Raw genomic sequence first — 14,244 nt, forward strand, 5'->3', positions numbered from 1 at the left:
AAGTTCCCACTCCAGTTATTCTTTCCGAGTGTTACACTTATCGTTGGTGTAGCATCTCTAGATGTGCAAAACTGAATATATTGTGTATTTTTGAAACTGATAGTGTAACCATCTGCAGAAAATAACTGAATAATATTTTTAAGAACATTTTTCCCAGTTTTTTCTGTAGCTGTGTGTTTGGATTTACTACAATACTAGTGTCATGCGAGAAAAGAACTAATTCTGCTTGCTGTATGTTATAAGGTGGGTCGTTTACATATGTGAGAACCAATAATGGACCCAAGATGGAGCCTTCCCTGCTTATATTGGTTGAATTATTAAGTACAACTTTCCAAATTCTTTTCGTTAGATGTAGCATCATCCATTTGTTGGCTGTATCACCAATTCCATAAAAGCTCTGTTTCATCGAGGAAAATACTGTGATTCACATAAATGACAGTTCAAATGGTTCAAATGGCTCTGAGCACTATGGAACTTCTGAGGACATTAGCCCCCTAGAACTTAGAACTAGTTAAACCTAACTAACCTAAGTACATCACACACATCCATGCCCGAGGCAGGATTCGAACCTGCGACCGTAGCGGTCTCGCGGTTCCACACTGCAGCGCCTAGAACCGCACGGCCACTTCGGCCGGCTAAATGACAGTAAATCCTAGCCAGTGCTGTACTGTTATTTAATGTTTGTAAAATTTCGTGTATGCACACGTAAATAGTTGGGGTTTATAAGTCTACATACTTCCGGCCCAAGCAGCAGTTAACATTTCTTATTACACTCGGTCTGAATACTTACGATACGAATCTGTTAATGCATGCCAACAAATGTATTCGTTCTGTTTACTAATTTTGCGAATAACATTAACATAAAGCGTATTTCTATTACTTGACCTTGGACAGATAACATATCAATCACCACTACAGTAGCATTTATAGACGTTGTGTACTCTATGTATCTACATATTTCACTGTATGCATTAATTGTAATTGTGGGAGTGTCAGTGTGTCACATGGCTGGGTTTTTTGCATATGTATGTTCGTTGCCAGCCGGAGTGACCGTGCGGTTCTAGGCGCTACAGTCTGGAACCGGGCGACCGCTACGGTCGCAGGTTCGAATCCTGCCTCGGGCATAGATGTGTGTGATGTCCTTAGGTTAGTTAGGTTTAATTACTTCTAAGTTCCAGGCGACTGATGACCTCAGAAGTTAAGTCGCATAGTGCTCAGAGCCATTTGAACCATTTTTTGTATGTTCGTTCATGATGAAATATTTTTGCACTTAATCGGTTTGACAGAAGGGTCTTGGCGTCTCAAGTATTATTTTGCCAGGCAGTTGGTGTGGTGTATATATTCTGTGTTGAGCTATTACATGTTTGTAAGAGTATTGTGTATTCTGGGTATCCAAGTTTATTTTCAGTGTGAGAAAAGTATTGGCTACATACATATTCACTGATTACAGTGGTAGCATATTGAAAGCACGTTTACTGTTTACGAACTCCAGGAAATTCCACAGTACTTTCTTACCCTGAGTCTTGGTTGTTGATTAGTCAGCGCACAGAGAAGTGAGAGACAAGAACGACCGTTTTATATGGCAACCGTGACAGGACGCAGTTAGAACAACTTTAGGATACGCTCATTTACTCTTGTGGCTTCAAAATTAATGTAGTTCCTGGCGATGTCGGCGATGGGGGGCACACTTTGTACTCGATTGGATAAGATAGTAGCATAAATTACATTGACCTATTTTATCCACTGACAATGAGTTACAGAAACCCAAACGAATCAGCTGGACCAGTTACGCAGTGTTACAGGAGGGTAGTGGTACTCACAGGAGAGCAGGGACTCGTTGTGCAGCGCCTGCGGCACGTCGGTGAAGCGCCTGGAGCCGTTGATTACCCAGCGTCCCCCGCGGCCGTCCAGCAGGCTGAGCGAACTTCCCAGCTCCGACACGTCCGCCTGCTGGGCCAGGAACCTGCGGCACACAAGGGCAGCCGCTGGTGACGGCGCTCTGGACGCAAGTGCTCCGGGGGCCGACAGCGCGGGGAAGGGATACAAACCAGCGGCGGATAGTTGAGACAGTATTTGACGGTGCATATTACATTTTATTGCAAACACTTTAGTTTTATGAAATTAAACGTTTATCCGTCAGATAATCCGCGACGTACTTAACAGAAAGAATGGTCACAGTGCGCTACGCAATCTAACATAATATAGACAGAATCCAAAATAATACTGTGGTGTCACCGCCAGACACCACACTTGCTAGGTGGTAGCCTTTAAATCGGCCGCGGTCCGTTAGTATACGTCGGACCCGCATGTCGCCACCATCAGTGATTGCAGACCGAGCGCCGCCACACGGCAGGTCTAGAGACTTCCTAGCACTCGCCCCAGTTGTACAGCCGACTTTGCTAGCGATGGTTCACTGACAAATTACGCTCTCATTTGCCGAGACGATAGCATAGCCTTCAGCTACGTCATTTGCTACGACCTAGCAAGGCGCCATTACCAGTCACTATTGATGCTGTAAAACATGTACCGTCACGAGCGATGTTCACCAATTATGGATTAAAGTTAAGTATTCCAGAAGCTACGTACTTTTTTTACTAGACTCAACTCCTTTAACTGTTCCAGACCTCACGCCATCCTGCGTGAGCTTAAACGCGTGCCTTTCGGCTTCCTCCTAGTGGATTGGCGGTCTTGCCAGTCCACAACAAATACAAGGTGTCCCACTCAAACCTCCCTGACTTCAAAGACCCAGGAAGAAAAAACCACAGCAGAAACGACAATGAAAAATGCACAACATTGTAGGGCATCTCAAAGAATTTATTTATTGTTCATCAGTACACCTCTCCCTTTTCACCATGCTTCAATTATACCAAGATTAGTGTTATATTTATTTTATTCTGTATCTTTTTGAGTAACTAGCTATGTAAAGTTTTGGAGCGCTCAGATCAACCGATCCGTGAGAACGCAGCATGTCATTCTCAATGGAGAGAAGTCTTCCGAAGTAAGAGTGATTTCAGGTGTGCCGCAGGGGAGTGTCGTAGGACCGTTGCTAATCACAATATACATAAATGACCTTGTGGATAACATCGGAAGTTCACTGAGGCTTTTTGCAGATGATGCTGTGGTGTATCGAGAGGTTGTAACAATGGAAAATTGTACTGAAATGCAGGAGGATCTGTAGCGAATTGACGCATGGTGCAGGGAATGGCAATTGAATCTCAATGTAGACAAGTGTAATGTGCTGCGAACACACAGAAAGAAAGATCCTTTATCATTTAGCTACAAAATAGCAGGTCAGCAACTTGAAGCAGTTAATTCCGTGAATTATCTGGGAGTAGGCATTAGGAGTGATTTAAAATGGAATGATGATATAAAGTTGATCGTCGGTAAAGCGGATGGCAGACTGAGATTCATTGGAAGAATCCAAAGGAAATGCAATCCGAAAACAAACGAAGTAGGTTAGAGTACGCTTGTTCGCCCACTGCTTGGATATTGCTCACCAGTGTCGGATCCGTACCAGATAGGGTTGATGGAAGAGATAGAGAAGATCCAACGGAGAGCAGGATCATTTAGTAATCGCGAAAGCGTTACAGAGATGATAGATAAACTCCAGTGGAAGACTCTGCAGGAGAGACGCTCAGTAGCTCGGTACGGGCTTTTGTTAAAGTTTCGAGAACATACCTTCACCGAGGAGTCAAGCAGTATATTGCTCCCTCCTACGTATATCCCGCGAAGATACCATGAGTATAAAATCAGAGATATCAGAGCCCACACAGAGGCATACCAACAATCTTTCTTTCCACGAACAATACGAGAACCGATAGTGGTACTCAAAGTACCGTCCGCCACACACCGTCAGGTGGCTTGGGGAGTATGGATGTAGATGTAGATGTACGAAGAATATCGAGTCTATATTCAATTTCTTGCCAAGTTCTTTGTAACGTTTCCTCTGTTACTGTTGCAATCGCATTAGTGATACGATGTCGCAATGTAGGAATATCGTCCACACTGGTCGCATACACGCGTTGCTTCAAGAATCCTCACATGAAGAAATCTAGCGGCGTAATGTCGGGTGAACGTGGTGGCCAGGCAGTGGGTCCTCCGCGTCCGATCCAACGACTGGGAAATTTCCTATCCAGGAACTTGGGAACAGCCATTGACCAATGCGGCGGAGCTCCATCTTGGTTGAAAAATGATGTTGGGTTGCAAGTCTTGTATCTGAGGGTACACAAACTGCTCCAACATGTCCAGATACACTGACACATTCACTGTTTGTTTCGCAAAGAAGAACGGTCCAACAATCCTGTCGTGCATTAGCCCACACCAGACGTTTAGGGCTATCACGAACATGTTCAGTGACAACTAGAGGATTTTGCGAACCCCAAATCCGAACATTATGCCTATTACCCCTTCCTGATAGATGAAAGGTTGCCTCATCTGAGAATGAAATCTTTCCAGAAAGCTGGCATCCATATCAATATGCTGCAGCAAATCCGCAGCAAATTGTTGTCGGCGTGGTTTGTCGTTCGACGTCAGATGTTGCAGAATTTGCATTTTGTAAGCACGCATACGAAGACGCTGGTGAACTACACGATGCAATGTTGATCGAGGTACATCAAGTTGTCTAGATGCTTGACGAATTGATTTACGTAGGCTTCTGATGTCCTCCACGGTCTCTTCTGAAACTCCGTAGTGTGCACCGTCAGAATGTTTGCTTGCGCTTTGTAAGCACACATACGAAGACGCTGGTGAACTATACAGTGCAATGTTGATCGAGGTACATCAAGTTGTCTAGATGCTTGACGAATTGATTTACGTGGGCTTCTGATGTCCTCCACGGTCTCTTCTGAAACTCCGTAGTGTGCACCGTCAGAATGTTTGCTTGCGCTTTGTAAGCACACATACGAAGACGCTGGTGAACTATACAGTGCAATGTTGATCGAGGTACATCAAGTTGTCTAGATGCTTGACGAATTGATTTACGTGGGCTTCTGATGTCCTCCACGGTCTCTTCTGAAACTCTGTAGTGTGCACCGTCAGAATGTTTGCTTGCGCTTTGTAAGCACACATACGAAGACGCTGGTGAACTATACAGTGCAATGTTGATCGAGGTACATCAAGTTGTCTAGATGCTTGACGAATTGATTTACGTGGGCTTCTGATGTCCTCCACGGTCTCTTCTGAAACTCCGTAGTGTGCACCGTCAGAATGTTTGCTTGCGCTTTGTAAGCACACATACGAAGACGCTGGTGAACTATACAGTGCAATGTTGATCGAGGTACATCAAGTTGTCTAGATGCTTGACGAATTGATTTACGTGGGCTTCTGATGTCCTCCACGGTCTCTTCTGAAACTCCGTAGTGTGCACCGTCAGAATGTTTGCTTGCGCTTTGTAAGCACACATACGAAGACGCTGGTGAACTATACAGTGCAATGTTGATCGAGGTACATCAAGTTGTCTAGATGCTTGACGAATTGATTTACGTGGGCTTCTGATGTCCTCCACGGTCTCTTCTGAAACTCCGTAGTGTGCACCGTCAGAATGTTTGCTTGCGCTTTGTAAGCACACATACGAAGACGCTGGTGAACTATACAGTGCAATGTTGATCGAGGTACATCAAGTTGTCTAGATGCTTGACGAATTGATTTACGTGGGCTTCTGATGTCCTCCACGGTCTCTTCTAAAACTCCGTAGTGTGCACCGTCAGAATGTTTGCTTGCGCTTTGTAAGCACACATACGAAGACGCTGGTGAACTATACAGTGCAATGTTGATCGAGGTACATCAAGTTGTCTAGATGCTTGACGAATTGATTTACGTGGGCTTCTGATGTCCTCCACGGTCTCTTCTGAAACTCCGTAGTGTGCACCGTCAGAATGTTTGCTTGCGCTTTGTAAGCACACATACGAAGACGCTGGTGAACTATACAGTGCAATGTTGATCGAGGTACATCAAGTTGTCTAGATGCTTGACGAATTGATTTACGTGGGCTTCTCATGTCCTCCACGGTCTCTTCTGAAACTCCGTAGTGTGCACCGTCAGAATGTTTGCTTGCGCTTTGTAAGCACACATACGAAGACGCTGGTGAACTATACAGTGCAATGTTGATCGAGGTACATCAAGTTGTCTAGATGCTTGACGAATTGATTTACGTGGGCTTCTGATGTCCTCCACGGTCTCTTCTGAAACTCCGTAGTGTGCACCGTCAGAATGTTTGCTTGCGCTTTGTAAGCACACATATGAAGACGCTGGTGAACTATACAGTGCAATGTTGATCGAGGTACATCAAGTTGTCTAGATGCTTGACGAATTGATTTACGTGGGCTTCTGATGTCCTCCACGGTCTCTTCTGAAACTCTGTAGTGTGCACCGTCAGAATGTTTGCTTGCGCTTTGTAAGCACACATACGAAGACGCTGGTGAACTATACAGTGCAATGTTGATCGAGGTACATCAAGTTGTCTAGATGCTTGACGAATTGATTTACGTGGGCTTCTGATGTCCTCCATGGTCTCTTCTGAAACTCCGTAGTGTGCACCGTCAGAATGTTTGCTTGCGCTTTGTAAGCACACATACGAAGACGCTGGTGAACTATACAGTGCAATGTTGATCGAGGTACATCAAGTTGTCTAGATGCTTGACGAATTGATTTACGTGGGCTTCTGATGTCCTCCACGGTCTCTTCTGAAACTCCGTAGTGTGCACCGTCAGAATGTTTGCTTGCGCTTTGTAAGCACACATACGAAGACGCTGGTGAACTATACAGTGCAATGTTGATCGAGGTACATCAAGTTGTCTAGATGCTTGACGAATTGATTTACGTGGGCTTCTGATGTCCTCCACGGTCTCTTCTGAAACTCCGTAGTGTGCACCGTCAGAATGTTTGCTTGCGCTTTGTAAGTACACATACGAAGACGCTGGTGAACTATACAGTGCAATGTTGATCGAGGTACATCAAGTTGTCTAGATGCTTGACGAATTGATTTACGTGGGCTTCTGATGTCCTCCACGGTCTCTTCTGAAACTCCGTAGTGTGCACCGTCAGAATGTTTGCTTGCGCTTTGTAAGCACACATACGAAGACGCTGGTGAACTATACAGTGCAATGTTGATCGAGGTACATCAAGTTGTCTAGATGCTTGACGAATTGATTTACGTGGGCTTCTGATGTCCTCCACGGTCTCTTCTGAAACTCCGTAGTGTGCACCGTCAGAATGTTTGCTTGCGCTTTGTAAGCACACATACGAAGACGCTGGTGAACTATACAGTGCAATGTTGATCGAGGTACATCAAGTTGTCTAGATGCTTGACGAATTGATTTACGTGGGCTTCTGATGTCCTCCACGGTCTCTTCTGAAACTCCGTAGTGTGCACCGTCAGAATGTTTGCTTGCACTTTGTAAGCACACATACGAAGACGCTGGTGAACTATACAGTGCAATGTTGATCGAGGTACATCAAGTTGTCTAGATGCTTGACGAATTGATTTACGTGGGCTTCTGAAGTCCTCCACGGTCTCTTCTGAAACTCCGTAGCGTGCACCGTCAGAATGTTTGCTTGCGCTTTGTAAGCACACATACGAAGACGCTGGTGAACTATACAGTGCAATGTTGATCGAGGTACATCAAGTTGTCTAGATGCTTGACGAATTGATTTACGTGGGCTTCTGATGTCCTCCACGGTCTCTTCTGAAACTCCGTAGTGTGCACCATCAGAATGTTTGCTTGCGCTTTGTAAGGACACATACGAAGACGCTGGTGAACTATACAGTGCAATGTTGATCGAGGTACATCAAGTTGTCTAGATGCTTGACGAATTGATTTACGTGGGCTTCTGATGTCCTCCACGGTCTCTTCTGAAACTCCGTAGTGTGCACCGTCAGAATGTTTGCTTGCGCTTTGTAAGCACACATACGAAGACGCTGGTGAACTATACAGTGCAATGTTGATCGAGGTACATCAAGTTGTCTAGATGCTTGACGAATTGATTTACGTGGGCTTCTGATGTCCTCCACGGTCTCTTCTGAAACTCCGTAGTGTGCACCGTCAGAATGTTTGCTTGCGCTTTGTAAGCACACATACGAAGACGCTGGTGAACTATACAGTGCAATGTTGATCGAGGTACATCAAGTTGTCTAGATGCTTGACGAATTGATTTACGTGGGCTTCTGATGTCCTCCACGGTCTCTTCTGAAACTCCGTAGTGTGCACCGTCAGAATGTTTGCTTGCGCTTTGTAAGCACACATACGAAGACGCTGGTGAACTATACAGTGCAATGTTGTTCGAGGTACATCAAGTTGTCTAGATGCTTGACAAATTGATTTACGTGGGCTTCTGATGTCCTCCACGGTCTCTTCTGAAACTCCGTAGTGTGCACCGTCAGAATGTTTGCTTGCGCTTTGTAAGCACACATACGAAGACGCTGGTGAACTATACAGTGCAATGTTGATCGAGGTACATCAAGTTGTCTAGATGCTTGACGAATTGATTTACGTGGGCTTCTGATGTCCTCCACGGTCTCTTCTGAAACTCCGTAGTGTGCACCGTCAGAATGTTTGCTTGCGCTTTGTAAGCACACATACGAAGACGCTGGTGAACTATACAGTGCAATGTTGATCGAGGTACATCAAGTTGTCTAGATGCTTGACGAATTGATTTACGTGGGCTTCTGATGTCCTCCACGGTCTCTTCTGAAACTCCGTAGTGTGCACCGTCAGAATGTTTGCTTGCGCTTTGTAAGCACACATACGAAGACGCTGGTGAACTATACAGTGCAATGTTGATCGAGGTACATCAAGTTGTCTAGATGCTTGACGAATTGATTTACGTGGGCTTCTGATGTCCTCCACGGTCTCTTCTGAAACTCCGTAGTGTGCACCGTCAGAATGTTTGCTTGCGCTTTGTAAGCACACATACGAAGACGCTGGTGAACTATACAGTGCAATGTTGATCGAGGAACATCAAGTTGTCTAGATGCTTGACGAATTGATTTACGTGGGCTTCTGATGTCCTCCACGGTCTCTTCTGAAACTCCGTAGTGTGCACCGTCAGAATGTTTGCTTGCGCTTTGTAAGCACACATACGAAGACGCTGGTGAACTATACAGTGCAATGTTGATCGAGGTACATCAAGTTGTCTAGATGCTTGACGAATTGATTTACGTGGGCTTCTGATGTCCTCCACGGTCTCTTCTGAAACTCCGTAGTGTGCACCGTCAGAATGTTTGCTTGCGCTTTGTAAGCACACATACGAAGACGCTGGTGAACTATACAGTGCAATGTTGATCGAGGTACATCAAGTTGTCTAGATGCTTGACGAATTGATTTACGTGGGCTTCTGATGTCCTCCACGGTCTCTTCTGAAACTCCGTAGTGTGCACCGTCAGAATGTTTGCTTGCGCTTTGTAAGCACACATACGAAGACGCTGGTGAACTATACAGTGCAATGTTGATCGAGGAACATCAAGTTGTCTAGATGCTTGACGAATTGATTTACGTGGGCTTCTGATGTCCTCCACGGTCTCTTCTGAAACTCCGTAGTGTGCACCGTCAGAATGTTTGCTTGCGCTTTGTAAGCACACATACGAAGACGCTGGTGAACTATACAGTGCAATGTTGATCGAGGTACATCAAGTTGTCTAGATGCTTGACGAATTGATTTACGTGGGCTTCTGATGTCCTCCACGGTCTCTTCTGAAACTCCGTAGTGTGCACCGTCAGAATGTTTGCTTGCGCTTTGTAAGCACACATACGAAGACGCTGGTGAACTATACAGTGCAATGTTGATCGAGGTACATCAAGTTGTCTAGATGCTTGACGAATTGATTTACGTGGGCTTCTGATGTCCTCCACGGTCTCTTCTGAAACTCCGTAGTGTGCACCGTCAGAATGTTTGCTTGCGCTTTGTAAGCACACATACGAAGACGCTGGTGAACTATACAGTGCAATGTTGATCGAGGTACATCAAGTTGTCTAGATGCTTGACGAATTGATTTACGTGGGCTTCTGATGTCCTCCACGGTCTCTTCTGAAACTCCGTAGTGTGCACCGTCAGAATGTTTGCTTGCGCTTTGTAAGCACACATACGAAGACGCTGGTGAACTATACAGTGCAATGTTGTTCGAGGTACATCAAGTTGTCTAGATGCTTGACAAATTGATTTACGTGGGCTTCTGATGTCCTCCACGGTCTCTTCTGAAACTCCGTAGTGTGCACCGTCAGAATGTTTGCTTGCGCTTTGTAAGCACACATACGAAGACGCTGGTGAACTATACAGTGCAATGTTGATCGAGGTACATCAAGTTGTCTAGATGCTTGACAAATTGATTTACGTGGGCTTCTGATGTCCTCCACGGTCTCTTCTGAAACTCCGTAGTGTGCACCGTCAGAATGTTTGCTTGCGCTTTGTAAGCACACATACGAAGACGCTGGTGAACTATACAGTGCAATGTTGATCGAGGAACATCAAGTTGTCTAGATGCTTGACGAATTGATTTACGTGGGCTTCTGATGTCCTCCACGGTCTCTTCTGAAACTCCGTAGTGTGCACCGTCAGAATGTTTGCTTGCGCTTTGTAAGCACACATACGAAGACGCTGGTGAACTATACAGTGCAATGTTGATCGAGGTACATCAAGTTGTCTAGATGCTTGACGAATTGATTTACGTGGGCTTCTGATGTCCTCCACGGTCTCTTCTGAAACTCCGTAGTGTGCACCGTCAGAATGTTTGCTTGCGCTTTGTAAGCACACATACGAAGACGCTGGTGAACTATACAGTGCAATGTTGTTCGAGGTACATCAAGTTGTCTAGATGCTTGACAAATTGATTTACGTGGGCTTCTGATGTCCTCCACGGTCTCTTCTGAAACTCCGTAGTGTGCACCGTCAGAATGTTTGCTTGCGCTTTGTAAGCACACATACGAAGACGCTGGTGAACTATACAGTGCAATGTTGATCGAGGTACATCAAGTTGTCTAGATGCTTGACGAATTGATTTACGTGGGCTTCTGATGTCCTCCACGGTCTCTTCTGAAACTCCGTAGTGTGCACCGTCAGAATGTTTGCTTGCGCTTTGTAGGCACACATACGAAGACGCTGGTGAACTATACAGTGCAATGTTGATCGAGGTACATCAAGTTGTCTAGATGCTTGACGAATTGATTTACGTGGGCTTCTGATGTCCTCCACGGTCTCTTCTGAAACTCCGTAGTGTGCACCGTCAGAATGTTTGCTTGCGCTTTGTAAGCACACATACGAAGACGCTGGTGAACTATACAGTGCAATGTTGATCGAGGTACATCAAGTTGTCTAGATGCTTGACGAATTGATTTACGTGGGCTTCTGATGTCCTCCACGGTCTCTTCTGAAACTCCGTAGTGTGCACCGTCAGAATGTTTGCTTGCGCTTTGTAAGCACACATACGAAGACGCTGGTGAACTATACAGTGCAATGTTGTTCGAGGTACATCAAGTTGTCTAGATGCTTGACAAATTGATTTACGTGGGCTTCTGATGTCCTCCACGGTCTCTTCTGAAACTCCGTAGTGTGCACCGTCAGAATGTTTGCTTGCGCTTTGTAAGCACACATACGAAGACGCTGGTGAACTATACAGTGCAATGTTGATCGAGGTACATCAAGTTGTCTAGATGCTTGACGAATTGATTTACGTGGGCTTCTGATGTCCTCCACGGTCTCTTCTGAAACTCCGTAGTGTGCACCGTCAGAATGTTTGCTTGCGCTTTGTAAGCACACATACGAAGACGCTGGTGAACTATACAGTGCAATGTTGATCGAGGAACATCAAGTTGTCTAGATGCTTGACGAATTGATTTACGTGGGCTTCTGATGTCCTCCACGGTCTCTTCTGAAACTCCGTAGTGTGCACCGTCAGAATGTTTGCTTGCACTTTGTAAGCACACATACGAAGACGCTGGTGAACTATACAGTGCAATGTTGATCGAGGTACATCAAGTTGTCTAGATGCTTGACGAATTGATTTACGTGGGCTTCTGATGTCCTCCACGGTCTCTTCTGAAACTCCGTAGTGTGCACCGTCAGAATGTTTGCTTGCGCTTTGTAAGCACACATACGAAGACGCTGGTGAACTATACAGTGCAATGTTGATCGAGGTACATCAAGTTGTCTAGATGCTTGACGAATTGATTTACGTGGGCTTCTGATGTCCTCCACGGTCTCTTCTGAAACTCCGTAGTGTGCACCGTCAGAATGTTTGCTTGCGCTTTGTAAGCACACATACGAAGACGCTGGTGAACTATACAGTGCAATGTTGATCGAGGTACATCAAGTTGTCTAGATGCTTGACGAATTGATTTACGTGGGCTTCTGATGTCCTCCACGGTCTCTTCTGAAACTCCGTAGTGTGCACCGTCAGAATGTTTGCTTGCGCTTTGTAAGCACACATACGAAGACGCTGGTGAACTATACAGTGCAATGTTGTTCGAGGTACATCAAGTTGTCTAGATGCTTGACAAATTGATTTACGTGGGCTTCTGATGTCCTCCACGGTCTCTTCTGAAACTCCGTAGTGTGCACCGTCAGAATGTTTGCTTGCGCTTTGTAAGCACACATACGAAGACGCTGGTGAACTATACAGTGCAATGTTGATCGAGGTACATCAAGTTGTCTAGATGCTTGACAAATTGATTTACGTGGGCTTCTGATGTCCTCCACGGTCTCTTCTGAAACTCCGTAGTGTGCACCGTCAGAATGTTTGCTTGCGCTTTGTAAGCACACATACGAAGACGCTGGTGAACTATACAGTGCAATGTTGATCGAGGTACATCAAGTTGTCTAGATGCTTGACGAATTGATTTACGTGGGCTTCTGATGTCCTCCACGGTCTCTTCTGAAACTCCGTAGTGTGCACCGTCAGAATGTTTGCTTGCGCTTTGTAAGCACACATACGAAGACGCTGGTGAACTATACAGTGCAATGTTGTTCGAGGTACATCAAGTTGTCTAGATGCTTGACAAATTGATTTACGTGGGCTTCTGATGTCCTCCACGGTCTCTTCTGAAACTCCGTAGTGTGCACCGTCAGAATGTTTGCTTGCGCTTTGTAAGCACACATACGAAGACGCTGGTGAACTATACAGTGCAATGTTGTTCGAGGTACATCAAGTTGTCTAGATGCTTGACAAATTGATTTACGTGGGCTTCTGATGTCCTCCACGGTCTCTTCTGAAACTCCGTAGTGTGTACCGTCAGAATGTTTGCTTGCGCTTTGTAAGCACACATACGAAGACGCTGGTGAACTATACAGTGCAATGTTGATCGAGGTACATCAAGTTGTCTAGATGCTTGACGAATTGATTTACGTGGGCTTCTGATGTCCTCCACGGTCTCTTCTGAAACTCCGTAGTGTGCACCGTCAGAATGTTTGCTTGCGCTTTGTAAGCACACATACGAAGACGCTGGTGAACTATACAGTGCAATGTTGATCGAGGTACATCAAGTTGTCTAGATGCTTGACGAATTGATTTACGTGGGCTTCTGATGTCCTCCACGGTCTCTTCTGAAACTCCGTAGTGTGCACCGTCAGAATGTTTGCTTGCGCTTTGTAAGCACACATACGAAGACGCTGGTGAACTATACAGTGCAATTTTGTTCGAGGTACATCAAGTTGTCTAGATGCTTGACAAATTGATTTACGTGGGCTTCTGATGTCCTCCACGGTCTCTTCTGAAACTCCGTAGTGTGCACCGTCAGAATGTTTGCTTGCGCTTTGTAAGCACACATACGAAGACGCTGGTGAACTATACAGTGCAATGTTGTTCGAGGTACATCAAGTTGTCTAGATGCTTGACGAATTGATTTACGTGGGCTTCTGATGTCCTCCACGGTCTCTTCTGAAACTCCGTAGTGTGCACCGTCAGAATGTTTGCTTGCGCTTTGTAAGCACACATACGAAGACGCTGGTGAACTATACAGTGCAATGTTGATCGAGGTACATCAAGTTGTCTAGATGCTTGACGAATTGATTTACGTGGGCTTCTGATGTCCTCCACGGTCTCTTCTGAAACTCCGTAGTGTGCACCGTCAGAATGTTTGCTTGCGCTTTGTAAGCACACATACGAAGACGCTGGTGAACTATACAGTGCAATGTTGATTGAGGAACATCAAGTTGTCTAGATGCTTGACGAATTGATTTACGTGGGCTTCTGATGTCCTCCACGGTCTCTTCTGAAACTCCGTAGTGTGCACCGTGAGAATGTTTCAGAACATTCCCTGT

General features: G+C 45.4%; 1 protein-coding gene across 1 annotated transcript in view; it reads right to left on the reverse strand.

Annotated features, from left to right (window-relative positions):
- Window positions 1-14,244, reverse strand: part of LOC126237475 (uncharacterized) — a 555,798-nt gene that overhangs the window by 272,120 nt on the left and 269,434 nt on the right. Inside the window, exon 10 of the mRNA XM_049947618.1 lies at window positions 1,821-1,963. Coding sequence (XP_049803575.1) covers window positions 1,821-1,963 — 143 coding nt within the window. The remainder of the gene's footprint in view (window positions 1-1,820; window positions 1,964-14,244) is intronic.

Source organism: Schistocerca nitens, chromosome 2 (assembly GCF_023898315.1).
Source record: "Schistocerca nitens isolate TAMUIC-IGC-003100 chromosome 2, iqSchNite1.1, whole genome shotgun sequence".
NCBI lineage: Eukaryota > Metazoa > Arthropoda > Insecta > Orthoptera > Acrididae > Schistocerca > Schistocerca nitens.